Source organism: Sturnira hondurensis, unplaced genomic scaffold (genome assembly GCF_014824575.4).
Source record: "Sturnira hondurensis isolate 20B ecotype Veracruz unplaced genomic scaffold, ASM1482457v3 Scaffold0001509, whole genome shotgun sequence".
In the NCBI taxonomy this organism is placed as follows: Eukaryota; Metazoa; Chordata; class Mammalia; order Chiroptera; family Phyllostomidae; genus Sturnira; species Sturnira hondurensis.
This window is the reverse complement of record NW_028074140.1, coordinates 8,951,137-8,964,276: the sequence shown is the minus strand read 5'-3', so window position 1 is coordinate 8,964,276 and position 13,140 is coordinate 8,951,137. Positions and strand designations below refer to the sequence as shown.

At 35.6% G+C, this 13,140-nt stretch overlaps 1 protein-coding gene across 7 annotated transcripts in view; it reads left to right on the top strand.

Annotated features, from left to right (window-relative positions):
• DMXL1 (Dmx like 1) overlaps nt 1-13,140 on the top strand; it is a 152,927-nt gene that overhangs the window by 90,677 nt on the left and 49,110 nt on the right. For all 7 annotated transcript variants that reach the window (XM_037029048.1, XM_037029074.1, XM_037029073.1 and 4 more), the window contains 2 exons: nt 5,149-5,327; nt 10,349-10,485. In XM_037029048.1, coding sequence (XP_036884943.1) covers nt 5,149-5,327; nt 10,349-10,485 — 316 coding nt within the window. The remainder of the gene's footprint in view (nt 1-5,148; nt 5,328-10,348; nt 10,486-13,140) is intronic.

Here is a 13,140-nt window from a genome sequence, read left to right as displayed (position 1 = left end):
TGTAAGAGATTTTATTGCATCTTGTGATAATATTTGCAGTTATAAGAACTGTGAGTTTTATCTTGACAAATTTACAGTAATGATTTTTCATGTCTCCAAATAGATAATGAAATAGAAAATGAGTATTTGTTTTAAGCATGTCTTTTTGTTTAACAATGAGAATGCTAATGATGTTCTAAACATTTTAAAGTATATTTTTGGCATTTGATTATTTGTGTTAAATACAGATCAGAATATTCAGATGTTTTTCATTTTCCCCATTTAAACTTGTATAAAGTAAAAGTTCTGTATTCAGTATTTAATGATTATATATATCATTGCTGTTATTCCTTTAGCAAACTAGCGAACTTAACCAGAAAAAGTAAGACATCAGCATATTTAAAATATAAAACAAAATCAACTATTTAAAATATAGTTGAGTATACCAAATACTAAATTGTTTGCTATACTGCAAAAAAATTAGTTTGACTGAAAAAAGGAGTACATTTTTGGTTAGAGTCCCTTTGCCAGACTTGATTTTTAGTAAGACTGTTGAGTTTGGGCTGAAATCTTGCAGAGCCATACTGTAGCCAGCAGGGTACTTGAAAAGTCGTACTCCAGGGCAGTCACCTATCCATGAAACACGCTTGAGCAAAACCCCAGTATGTGTACATTTTAAATAAATAACCTGTACCGTTTATGATACAGATATTAAACATGGACAGTTTTTATTTTCTTCTTCCTCTTCCCCCCTCTTTTCTCTCCCCCAGCCCTTTTCCTTCTTCCTTCCCCTGTGCCTTCTCCTTTCCCCGCATCCCCTTCCCTTTCTTCTTTATTGCTTCTGTTCCTTTATCTCTCCCCTTTTGTACAACCATTTGTGTACAGTTCAGTAGTGATAAGTGAAACCCCTTTTCTCCTTTTTTTCCTTCCCTCATCTATTTATTAAAAAATAAATTAAATAGAAATTGTAATATTTTCCTTCCACATTTCAGTGAATCATTTTGAACACCAACTACCTTGGAGACTACCTTGCTCTGTGATTTGGAGACACTCGATCACTACTTTCTATTAAGATATTCATCAGTTCATTTTTATAGCTCTTTATGAATAGGTGCAAGGTACTGTGTGAAGTAATGATCCTAGGAAGACTTTGAGAGTCAAACAATCTTTGTAAAATCTGGATAATGTCATCAGGTTTTATCTTATCATTAATTTTATTCCTTGAGGATTAAGAAGCACCTTAAATTCATGCTTATTTAATCTTCTGATTTTGTCTTTTCCTTTTAGGGATCTTTGAAATTTACCTGTAAAATCAGGTTTCTCATATAATTTTGAGAATTTCTTTTATATTTAATTTGTGTTCACACACATTTGTAGGTCACACACCCCTAATGAAAAAGGAGAATGAATATATTCTTCTTAGGAGACCTCCGAGACTGAATTACCTTGCTGAAGGGAAGAAGTGAGATTTGAAATCTATTTTAGCCTTTTATTTTTGTATTTCTTTTTTTATTAAAATTTTGTTATTGTTATTCAAGTATAGTTGTCTCCATTTCCCCCCCACCATTCCCCACCACCCCAGCCATCCCCATCTCTTACTCTTGATCCTACCCTGCTTTGGCTTTGTCCATGTGCTCTTTATACATGTTCCTTGACACCCCTTCCCCCTTTCCCCCCATTATCTATTTTATGTTCAACTTACATGACTTTTATCTTCTGTATATCTCTTGCTTTCAATGTAAAATGTTTTAGTGGGGAGGGCTGGGTGGGTGGGCTGGGATGAGGGTGAAAGGCAGAAAACTGTACTTGAACAACAATTAAATAAAATTTTAAAAATAGAAAAAAATGTTTTAAATCATCAGTTATTTACTTTCCCCTCCCCCCAAAAGGAAAAAAATGCAGCTAAAATTGAATGTCCAGGGCATATGCTCCTGAGGCTTTATGCACACTCTAGCATACTTATGAGTATAAGGGTGCCTTAGACTGAGAAGTGGAGAGTGAGATGGTTCTGTGTTACTTTGAAGTCAGTTTTTTTTCTTAATCCTCACCTAAGGATATTTATTGATTTGAGAGAGAGAGACATAGATGTGAGAGATAAACATTGATTGGTTGCCTCCTGTATGTGCCCTGATCAGGTATCGAACAGCAGCCTAGTTACGTGCCCTGATGGGGATCAAACCTGCAACATTTTGTTGTACAGGACAATACTCCAGCCAACTGAGCCGCCTGGCCGGGACTGTTGTGTCTGGTTGAAAATAGTTCAGAATATAAATTTTCTTTTATTTATTTGTTTAATCTTCACCTTGGGATATGTTTATTGATTTTGGAGAGAGAGAGAGAAACATTGATCTGTTGCCTCCTTTACACACCCCTATTGTGGATAGAATCATAATCTAGGTACATGCCTTGACTTGAGATCAGACAGCAACCTTTTGGTATAAGGGACCATGCTCTAACCAACTGAGCCACCTGGCCAGGGCTGTTGTGTCTGATTGAAAATGATAAACTGAAAAAAGTAAGTTAACTTTTTAGCCCTTCTCTTCTTATGTTTTAATTTTAATGAAAGCAGCAGAAGTGTGTGGTAACAAATCCAGCAGTGCAGAAGAACTTAATGGTAAAAACAACATTGTCTTTCTCACTCTTTTGTACCTCCCATGTCCTTTCCTTATGTGTAGCCTCAACCACTTTCTATTCTGTTTTGAGTTCTTTAGGGTGTTGCTTCCATAATTTTAACAAAACCACTTCAAAACATGTTAAGGATGAGGATACAGCTTCTTACAGGGGAAGGAAGGTATATTTGCATGTTCAGTCCACAATCTTGACATGGAAGCCCAGCCCACTTTTAAAAAATACATTCTATGAATCTCAGGCAGCTAAGAAATTTATTTTTTAATTCATATCAATACATAATTCTGTCTTTTTCCCATATATACCTCAGTTTTTCTTTATCTGCCTTCTTACTTATTCATGCTCCTTACAGTCCATAAGCTCTGTATCTCAAATTTCTTTTTATTTCTCCCTAATTCTGGTTTTTTATTTTATTACTAGTAAAGTACTCATGTACTCCATTAATACTAAAATAGTAAAATTAGTTTTTACTCGAGGAGTAGCAGAAGTATTGATGTTTAATTAATAGCATTTTCAAAACAAGCAGTGAGTACCCAATGGCTAAATAATCACTATTGCTGCCCCTAAGCTTTGTGACCACTCTAACTTAGTGTGGTTTAAGCATAAAATTATCTTAGGTCTTGCTGTAGTTTGAGTGAGGAGAGGAAGCGTCTACCCTAATGACAAGTTATGGGTCATTTGTTTGCTGGAAGATATCACTCAGATATTTCATTGACAGCATTTCAAGTAATATAGCAGTCAGAACTATGCACCTGTTTGCCATTTTCCCTCTGTTGTCCTTGTTTATCAGTAGTGTTTTTATAAACAAGTTTATAATTCTGGCATTGGGTCTGTAATTTTAAATATTCCCCCAAGTGTGGTTAATCTCTTATTTTCATGTCACATGTGAAATGATTTCTCACTTTAAAAACCCTCTGATGTTTTGCTTTAAAAACTCTACATTTTTATGACATAGCAATCTAGACAAAAATGTGTTAATTTCACATTGTTTGCAGGTTTTATTTTTCAGATATCCCCAAGCTTTTATGAAACCTGCTAATAATCTAAAAAAGCCAAAATAGTAGTTTTAAAGTCAAATGATAAATTTATCTTAAGCCATAACATTAATTATTTGAAATGTAAAAAATACCTTTATATTATGAATATTCTACGTAATGAGAATTTGGAAAAACCGCTATTTAAGTTTTAGAACGTATGTAAATGTATGCAACAAATATATTGGGAACATGATTGTTGTTTATTAATTACTAATAAAAACAAAGAAAAATTAACACATTTAATTTGACAATTCCTTTTAAAATCTTTTGAAAGATTATTTAATAATCATACCACTTTTTAACAAACTCTTAGGATACTAATTTTACTCAGTTTAATATCCTTTTTCTGAAATAACTAAATTTTTCTGTTAATGTCAGCTTGGCTATTGCTTGATACAATGCATGAGCATGGTGTTTATGCAGGCTGAATAGCTTCAAATAATCAAAATTTATTACAGCATAATTATTGCATTCATTTGGGAGGTAAGTAAATTCCCACTGAAACCATTGAAGGAGAATATTGATGTGCCTTAATGTTGAGTGGTTTGCCTGTCAGACCATGCCTATGTCTGGGGTCCTTGATTCTTTACTGGTGATTTGTATCCTGTGATTTAGTGTTAATTAAAGATTTGTATAACTTGTTTTCATATGCTAATACCCTTAATATTCTAAGGTAAAATACTAAAAGAATACTGTAAAATGTTTAGAAGTTAAAACAACGAAGATTACATTTTCTATGTCTGTTATTCCATTGACTAGAAAATTCCATCTTGAAACTATTTCCAAAAGTCTAAATCAGTTTAATTAAATACTTATGTGTTTGAATTCTTATTATATTTTCAGTGAAAATGTAGTTTTATATGTAGTTACTTTTAACTACAGTGGTACTTACTGAAGTAAGTACAGTGGTACTTACTTTTAACTAAGGTCAGTGGTACTGAAGAATCTCATGAGTTGTTGCCTTTAATGAACATTGACTCCATGATAATCTTTTTTTTGTTAAGATTTTATTTAACCCAGAGAGAGGGAAAGTGGGGGTGAAAGACAGGGAGAGAAAGATTGATGTAAGAGAGAGACATCCATCCACTGTCCCACACACATGCCCCAGCTGATACCAGATCTGCAACCCAAGTATGTGCCCGGATCAGGGACCAGTGACCCTTTGCTTTGTGGGACGATGCCCAACCAAGCCACACCAATCAGGGCTTCATCATGATATTCTTAAAAAGCAAAATAGAACAATATAGATAATTTTCTATCATAGTCTTAGCTAAATTGTGGGCTCATTTATAAGCAGATATTACATCTTGTAAGTGAGCATGCAGAGAGTGCGATAAAAGCAGAGATAGCTGTACACGGTCATGTTTGTGTCACTCTTCCTATTTTTTCCTCACTATCGTAATAAGATTCTTAGTTGTGTGTGTGTTTTTATTTGTAGTTAGCCTTAGATCTTATACAATGAAAATTGTACTTATTTAATAATACTTTACTTTGTTATTACTAGTTTCTTCACTAGTGGAAGAAGGAGAGAAACAGACTAAACTATTTAAGCCATCAAAAATGTCTGGCAGAGAATCTGCCCCACCAACCTCTTCCTCACCACCAGTAAGCCAGGAGGCCCTGACGGTCAAAGAGAAGTTCATCCCCCCTGAGCTCAGTATCTGGGACTATTTCATAGCCAAGGTAATGAAAGTGCTGTCCAGGTCAATATTTATGTGTTAAGTGGAAATGAAAGTGTTTAAAATAAGCATAATTATTGGTGCTTCTAAATATTTTCCCACCCTGGTCTGGGAAAATAGGGTGTCCTATTTTCCTTTGTGTCCTAAACCATTTTATCAGGCCACATTACCAAAAAACATACCTTAAAATAGTTTGTCTATATTTCTATCCAGTTTTTAAGAGAGTTCTTTGATAAATTATAATTTTTGCATTTTAAATAAAGTTCTTATTAAGGTGAAAAGATAAATTAGTCAATGCCTTAATGCCAGTGTACAATACCTGTTAGTAATTAAGGAATCAAGACTGTAAGAAGTTCATGTGCCATCTATATTTATTCCTTTTCTATACTACAGGCTGTACTGCATTGTTCCAATATATACAAATTTCATTTACCACTTTTAATTAAATAATATCAGTCTCTCGTCAACATAGTTCAAGTTTAAATTTACCACAGTACATTAAATATGAGTAATTGCATAAAGTACAAAGTTCCCTACTAGCTTTTCAGTCCATAAATTAGAATGAAAATTAACAGATGCACTTCATGATTAGAGACTAATCATAGTAGTTCTTCCAAAGCCTGACAGTGATTGGTCATTTAGTGCCTGTTATTCAGTTCATAACAGTCAGAAAAAGGGGTGGTATCCTGCCCCCTTGTCCCCCAGGATAAACACAAGTGACATTTTAAAAAATTGGATGATTAGAAGAGGGAATTGGCTAACATTGCTAAAAATTCAGCAAAAACAATTGGAAGTGAAATTCAAATCAAATGTAAAGTTATAGAAAATTAGCTAGCTTTGGGATTATGAACATTGCTGTCATTCAAGAGACTGTTGCTGTGCAGCCAGAGCAATCTAGCGAAGGCCAGCTTACCGACATAAATGAGGAAAGCGTGGTAAAAGGATGAAGATGTTCCAGAGAGTGATATTAGAAGAAGAAAAAAACTTCCCATTAAAGGAACTCTGGGTCATATTTCACAACATTGAAAGCACAAAGCATAAAATGTTGGAAGCTGATACAGACTTAGGTAGGAATGTGCCAATTTGCCAAGAATTAGAAAAGATGCTTGCTTTGTGTCCTAAACTATACAGTTAGAAGGTGGCAAGTGCTATTCAAAGTAATGGATGAATTTTTTACCAAAAATAAGATACTTTAATTCTCAGTGTTTTTAATACTTTAATTATAGTGTACAGAATAAATACTAGTTTTACTGTATTTTAATTTCTCCAGCTGACGGTAGGAGTTTCTCATGCCTTGACAAATATTTTATCAGTCACAGAACATTTGTACTTTTCCATTCATTATTAAGATTGCTTTGCATGGCTTCAACTTGCATAGTTGTTTTACATTCCTGCACTACATGCAAAGCAAGCACTGCCTGCATATATCTCCTTCTCCTGTGATCAGCCAAATTCTTCACATCCTCAACCTTTGGACATTCTCCTTACTGCCTTGAATTAATTGACACCTCACTCTTTCTCTTGACACCCATGCCCCTGGCCTGTTGAGCAGCTGCTTTTATTTTTCTTGTATCTTACATGCTTCAGTATAAAAAAGGGCATTTGAATTTCCTCTTTCTTCATGCCTTTTGCAGAATCATTTACTCATTGAACAAATGTTGATTAGCACTTCATTTAAATGGGAATATCTTTATTTTACCTTCATTTTTGAAGCGTAGGTTTGCTGGATGCAGGAGTCTTGATTAGCAAGGTTTTTGTGTTCCTGGATATTGTTAAATTTCTGATTGGTCTGCTCTTGCCCCAGTCTGTATCATAGCATCAGGACAATTGAGATGTTAGCCTCCCCTAATTGTTTACTACTGAAATATCTGTTGTTTTTGATAGTGTCACTGGGCATGGAATTTTTATTGAAGTCTGCTTTCTCCAGCTAAGAAGCAGAGTGTTTAGTCCTCGCAAACTGCCCTTTTGATCCTGGTGGAACAATTGTACCACAGAGTGGCAGGAGTGGGGATGAGGGTAGCCTTTGGCCAAAGTGCCAGATTCTTACTTTTTTACCAAAGATTGAGTAGATTTTTCCTGAAAATTGCTTTATGTGTTACATGCATTTGGTCAATTTCCAATATCTTTAAATTCTTTTTGATAATTTTGTGCAGTTTTAGTATTGGTTTTTCAGAGAGGACTTACCAACCTCCTCACTCAGCTGTTCCAAAGTTCTGTCCTTCCTACTATGTTTCTTTATTAGGCTTCCCTGGACACAAGATTTTATAACTTTTCAAATTTCCCACAGCTCTTCCACCCTGACTCTTAACTGATGACCCCATCTCTTAAGTTATTAAAAAAATAGAATCGGACAAACTTCTTTTATCATCCTACTAATGAAGCTATAAATATATTTCCTCCCATCTTTTCTTTCCTCCTGTTATTATGAAGAATCCATCCTATCAGAGACTCCAGTTCTGTTCTGAATCCCATCCTTGCTTTTCTTCTCTATTCTTTGCTTTGACTTCCGTTTTCTCCTCTTTATTGGCTCCTTTCAGAAGTACGGAAATATGCTTTTCTGTCTCCCATTACAAATCCTGCTTTGACCCCCAAAGTTTACAGCTGTTATCCCATTTTTGTTGTTTATTATCATTCAGCTTTTTAAAACGAAATGCAGTAGTCTCCACTATCTGCAGGGGATATGTTCCAGATCCCCCTTCCCCAGCACACACACACAGTTGAAAATTCATGTACAACTGTAGTCAGCCTTCTGCATATGCAGATTTCCAACCATGGATTGAAAATACAGTTGACCTTGAACAACACCGGTTTCAACTATGTGGATCTACTAAAAACCCCATGTAAGTGAACTCACATAGTTCAGACCCATATTTTCAAGGGCAATTGTGTGTGCTGTTTTTTCTTATATGTACATACCTATGATGAAGTTTAATTTATAAATTAGGCACAGTAAGAGATTAATAATAATAATAAAATAGAATAATTATTATGACAGTAAACTGTAATAGTCACATGAATGTGGTATCTTTCTCTCAAAATATCTAATTGTAGTGTACTCACCCTTCTTGTGGTAATATGAGATGATACAATGCTTATGTGATAAGATGATGTGAGATGAATGACATAGGTGTTGTAACATAGTGTTTGGCTACTATAGAGTTACTTGAACATAAACACTGCAATACAACTGTCTGTCTGATAACCAAGATGGCTATTAGGTGACTCTTTGGCAGGTAACATTTACGACATAAACACACTGGAAAAAGGGATGATACGTGTCTTGGGTGGGATAGTGGGACAATGCAAGATTTCATAATGCTACCCAGAGCAACATGCATTTTAAAACTTAGGAATTGTTTATTTCTACAATGTTTCATTTGATATTTTTGAACTGCAGTTGATCACATACAATTGAAACTACAGGAAGCAAAACCATGGAAAAGGGGGTACTGCATTTTCTTCCTATTACCTTAGATCCCTTTTATATTTAACTATTGTATGACATCTGACACAACTGCCCTGCTGAAACTGCTGTTGTTGGTATTCAGGTGGCTCCCATGTCAAACATAACTGAAACTTCTTGATCATTATTTTGTGTGACCTTCAATATTCAGCACATGTGACCAATTCCTTCTCCTTGAAATACTTAAACTCTTATTCTCTGCCAGTGCCTTCTAGTTTTTCCCCTAATCTTACTGTTTATTCCTTCATAGTCTCTGTTCTTCATCCTTTTTCTACCTTACCTGTGAATCTTGAGCTTAAAGATTTGGGTTTGGGTGTTTATTTTCTCCACACTACCCCCCTCCCCCTTACAACCAAAGTCCTTTGGTTTTAGTAAATTGCATCTTTTAACTTATAGTTGGTCAAGCCAGAAACCCAGAAATTATCTTTTTCTTGTATTTCCCTTGCTCTCTAGATTTATCAGCAAATGTATCAATACTTTCCCCAAAATATACTGTGAATCTGTTATTCCTCTCCATCTCCATCACTAACATCTGTATGTAGACTGACAGTTCTTGCCTTAGTTACTGATGTCTCCATTTCTACTCTTGGATTTGACTTTTCTCTCATAAATTAGTGATAATAGTGTTATTCTTAAGGTATAAATCTCAATGCCTGTCCTCTACTTAAAAGTCATTGGTGGCATTCTGTTACACTCTGTATACTGTGACCTGTAAAAGCTCTATCTGGCCTGTCATCTTCCATACTCTTTCTACCTTTAACCCAACACATCCTGTTTTTTTTTTTTATACCAAACTTTTCCCCAGGTTAAAACCTTTCTGTATACTATTTCCATTGCCCAAAATTCTTTTCTTCCCTTTTGTCTTTATTTCTTTCCTATTTTTCTTGCCCTTTATGTCTCACTTAAATACCACTTTTCAGAGTCTTTTCATGATCAACTCATCTCAATTTTTGTTAATGTTCTCGATCCCAATGTCTTTTTTCCTTTCTAGCATGATTTGCCTATGTTTCTCATTAAAATGTCAGCTCTGTGAAGGCAGTGATTCTGTATATGTCTTAAAATTTTTTATATCAACTATGCTTTTTACTTATTTTTAAAATCTTTTTAATTTTACGTATTTTTGGAGAGAGGCAGGGAGTGAGAGAGAGAGAGAGAGAGAGAGAAACATCAATGTGTGGTTGGCTCTTGTGCACCCTCTACTGGGGACCTGGCCCAAAACCCAGGCATGTTCTCTAGATTGGGAATTGAAGCAGCAAACCTTTTGGTTCCCAGGCTGGTGGTACTCAGTCCTCTGAGCAATACCAGCAAGGGCTCAAGTATGCTTGTTAACACAATAGATACTTGATAATTTATTTTTGTTGAATAAATGAATAAGTGAGGGAATTGTGTAAAGTGATGTCAAAGGCATAGAATGTTAAAAAAAAAAAGCAGCAGCCAGTTGCTGGTTTTACTTCTTATAATGAAGTATACAATAATGGGGTAAATTGCTAATATTGGACTATGTAATTAAATGGATTAAATCAGAAAGTTGAATGGTAAATTCTGTAACTTTTTCATTTTAGCCTTTTCTGCCCCCTTCCCTAAGTAGAGGAGAATATGATTCAGAGGAAAGTCTGGACAGTGATGACGATGACGATGATGATGATGTTTTAGATTCAGATTTCCATCTCCAAGAGCATTCTAATTCAAATTCATACAGGTACGAAATACTTAATTTTAAGCTTTTTAAAAAAATCATGTTATATATAATGTTTTTTAAAAATATATTGTATTGATTATGCCATTACAGTTGTCCTGTTTCCCCCCTTCATTCCCCTCCACCCTGCACACCCTCCCCCACCATTCCCCCCCTTTAGTTTATGTCCATGTATCTCAAGTTCTTTAGATTCTGTATTTCCCATACTATTCTTGCCCTCCCCCCTATCTATTTTCTACCTACTGTCTGTGCTACTTATTCTCTCTTCATTCTCCCCCCTTCTCCTCCTCCCACTCCCCTGTTGCTGAGTTAGCAACATGTGATCTCCATGTGATCCATGTGATCCATGTGATCTCCATTTCTATGGTTCTGCTCCTTATCTAGCTGTCCTCTTGGTTTGCTTTTGTTTTAGGTGTGGTTGTTAATAACTGTGAGTTTGCTGTCCTTTCATTGTTCATATTTTTTATCTTCTTTTTCATATAAGTCCCTTTAGCATTTCATTTAATAAAGGCTTGGTGATGATGAACTCCTTGAATTTGATCTTATCTGAGAAGCACTTTATCTGTCCTTCCATTCTAAATGAAAACTTTGTTGGATAGAGCAATCTTGGGTGTAGGTCTTTGGATTTCATGACTTGGAATACTTCTTTCCAGCCTCTTCTTGCCTGTAAGGTCTCTTTTAAGAAATCAGCTGACAGTCTGATGGGAGCTCCTTTGTAGGTGACTGTCCCCTTATCTCTTGCTGCTTCTAGGATTCTCTTCTTCATTTTAATCTTGGCTAATGTAATTATGATGTGCCTTGGTGTATTCCTTCTTGGGTCCAACTTTTTTGGGACTCTGAGCTTCCTGGAGTTCCTGGAAGTCTATGTCCTTTGCCAGACTGGGGAAGTTCTCCTTTATTATTTGTTCAAATAAGTTTTCCACTTGTGGCTGTTCCTCTTCCCCATCTGGTACCCCTATAATTTGGATGTTGGAACATTTAAAGATGTCCTGGAGGTTCCTAAGCCTCTCCTCATTTTGTTTTTTTGTGTTTTTTTTGAATTCTTGTTTCTTCATACTTTTTTGTTTGGTCATTTTTTTCTTCCTTCTGGTCCACTCCCTTGATTTGAGTCCCAGTTTCCTTTCTATCACTATTGATTTCCCATGCATTTCCCTTCATTTCAATTAGTTTAGCCTTCATTTTTTCTTCTAATTTGTGACTAAAATCAACCAGTTCTACGAGCATCCTGATCACCAGTGTTTTGAACTGTGCATCTGATAAGTTGGCTGTTTCTTGGTCGGTTAGAGTTATTGGCTCTGGGGCTTTGAGTTCTTCTTGAACCATAATGTTTTGGTCTATTCGCACCTATTATGTATGAGGGGCAGAGCCTTAGGTGTTCACCAGGGAAGGGCAACTCAGTTGCTGGGTTGTGATGCTTGCTGTATGTGGGGGCGGGGTCAGAGAGGGGTAATGGCAGCCCCCTCTGCTGCTTCCCGCCACTGGGGTCTGCGTGGTCTGTCTCATTGCTCCCTCCTTTGCCTGGTTTATCTGTGCGTGAATGTGTGACTGCAGTCAGCCTGCCGCCTTGAGCCCTCACTGGGTCTGCCCATTGCAACCCCACACCTGGGGTCTGCCAACCGCTGCCTACGTGCGCCTTGGTCGGTCTAGCTGAGTTTTCCTGCACAACCCCTCTCCACCAGTCGCTGGCTCCGCCCCTCTTACAGGTCTGGCTGAAAGGTTCATTGTTGTCGGACTTCCATATAGTTCAATTTTCTGTGTTTTGGTTGCATTTTTATTACTAAAACTTTGTTGTCTTTAAACTTGGTTGTGCAAGGAGGCACAGTGTTTCCACCTACGCCTCCATCTTGGCCAGAAGTCTATATATAATGTTTTTTTAAATAATGCATGTGAAACTAGAGGCTTGGGACTTAAAACATACTATAATTCAGACTTCTTTAGATGAAATTGGTAAATTCCTTTACTTAACTCTAATTCCACAGTTAATTTTTTTATTTTACATGAATGGATGACCTATACTTTTTATCAGCCCTCACAAATACTGCAGTCAGATTATTCCTTGATTTTTGCACCCTACTGTTTCAGCCTAGAAAATATGATTTTTCAGGAAAACAATAGTATTCTAACATCACTGATTAATGTTTCAAAAATAACTTCCACATATGATAAAAATTATAAATGTTTAAAATGCTCATCCTCAGTGAGCATTATTCTTACATGTAGGAGTGATGATATATTTGTTATCTTGCTTTTATTAGTATGTTGATTATATCTGAAAGGTATATTTGAGATAAAACAAAAATATTAAGATATGGTCTGTTAATGGTATGATAGAAGAATATAAATTTTTAAGGGAATAATTTAAGAGAATAAATTTTTAATTTTTTAATATAAATCTATATCCAAGATTACTCTATCCAGCAAAGCTATCATTTAGAATGGAAGGGCAGATAAAGTACTTCCCAGATAAAGTCAAGTTAAATGAGTTCAACATCACCAAGCCATTATTATATGAAATGTTAAAGGGACTTAGGAAAAGAAGAAGGTCAAAACTGTGAACAGTAAAATGACAGTCTTTTGCCATTATAGATAATGCATATGTGAGTAGCTGCATGCATATTTTTTGTTTTGTTTTGTTTTGTTTTTTGCAGGGGATATACA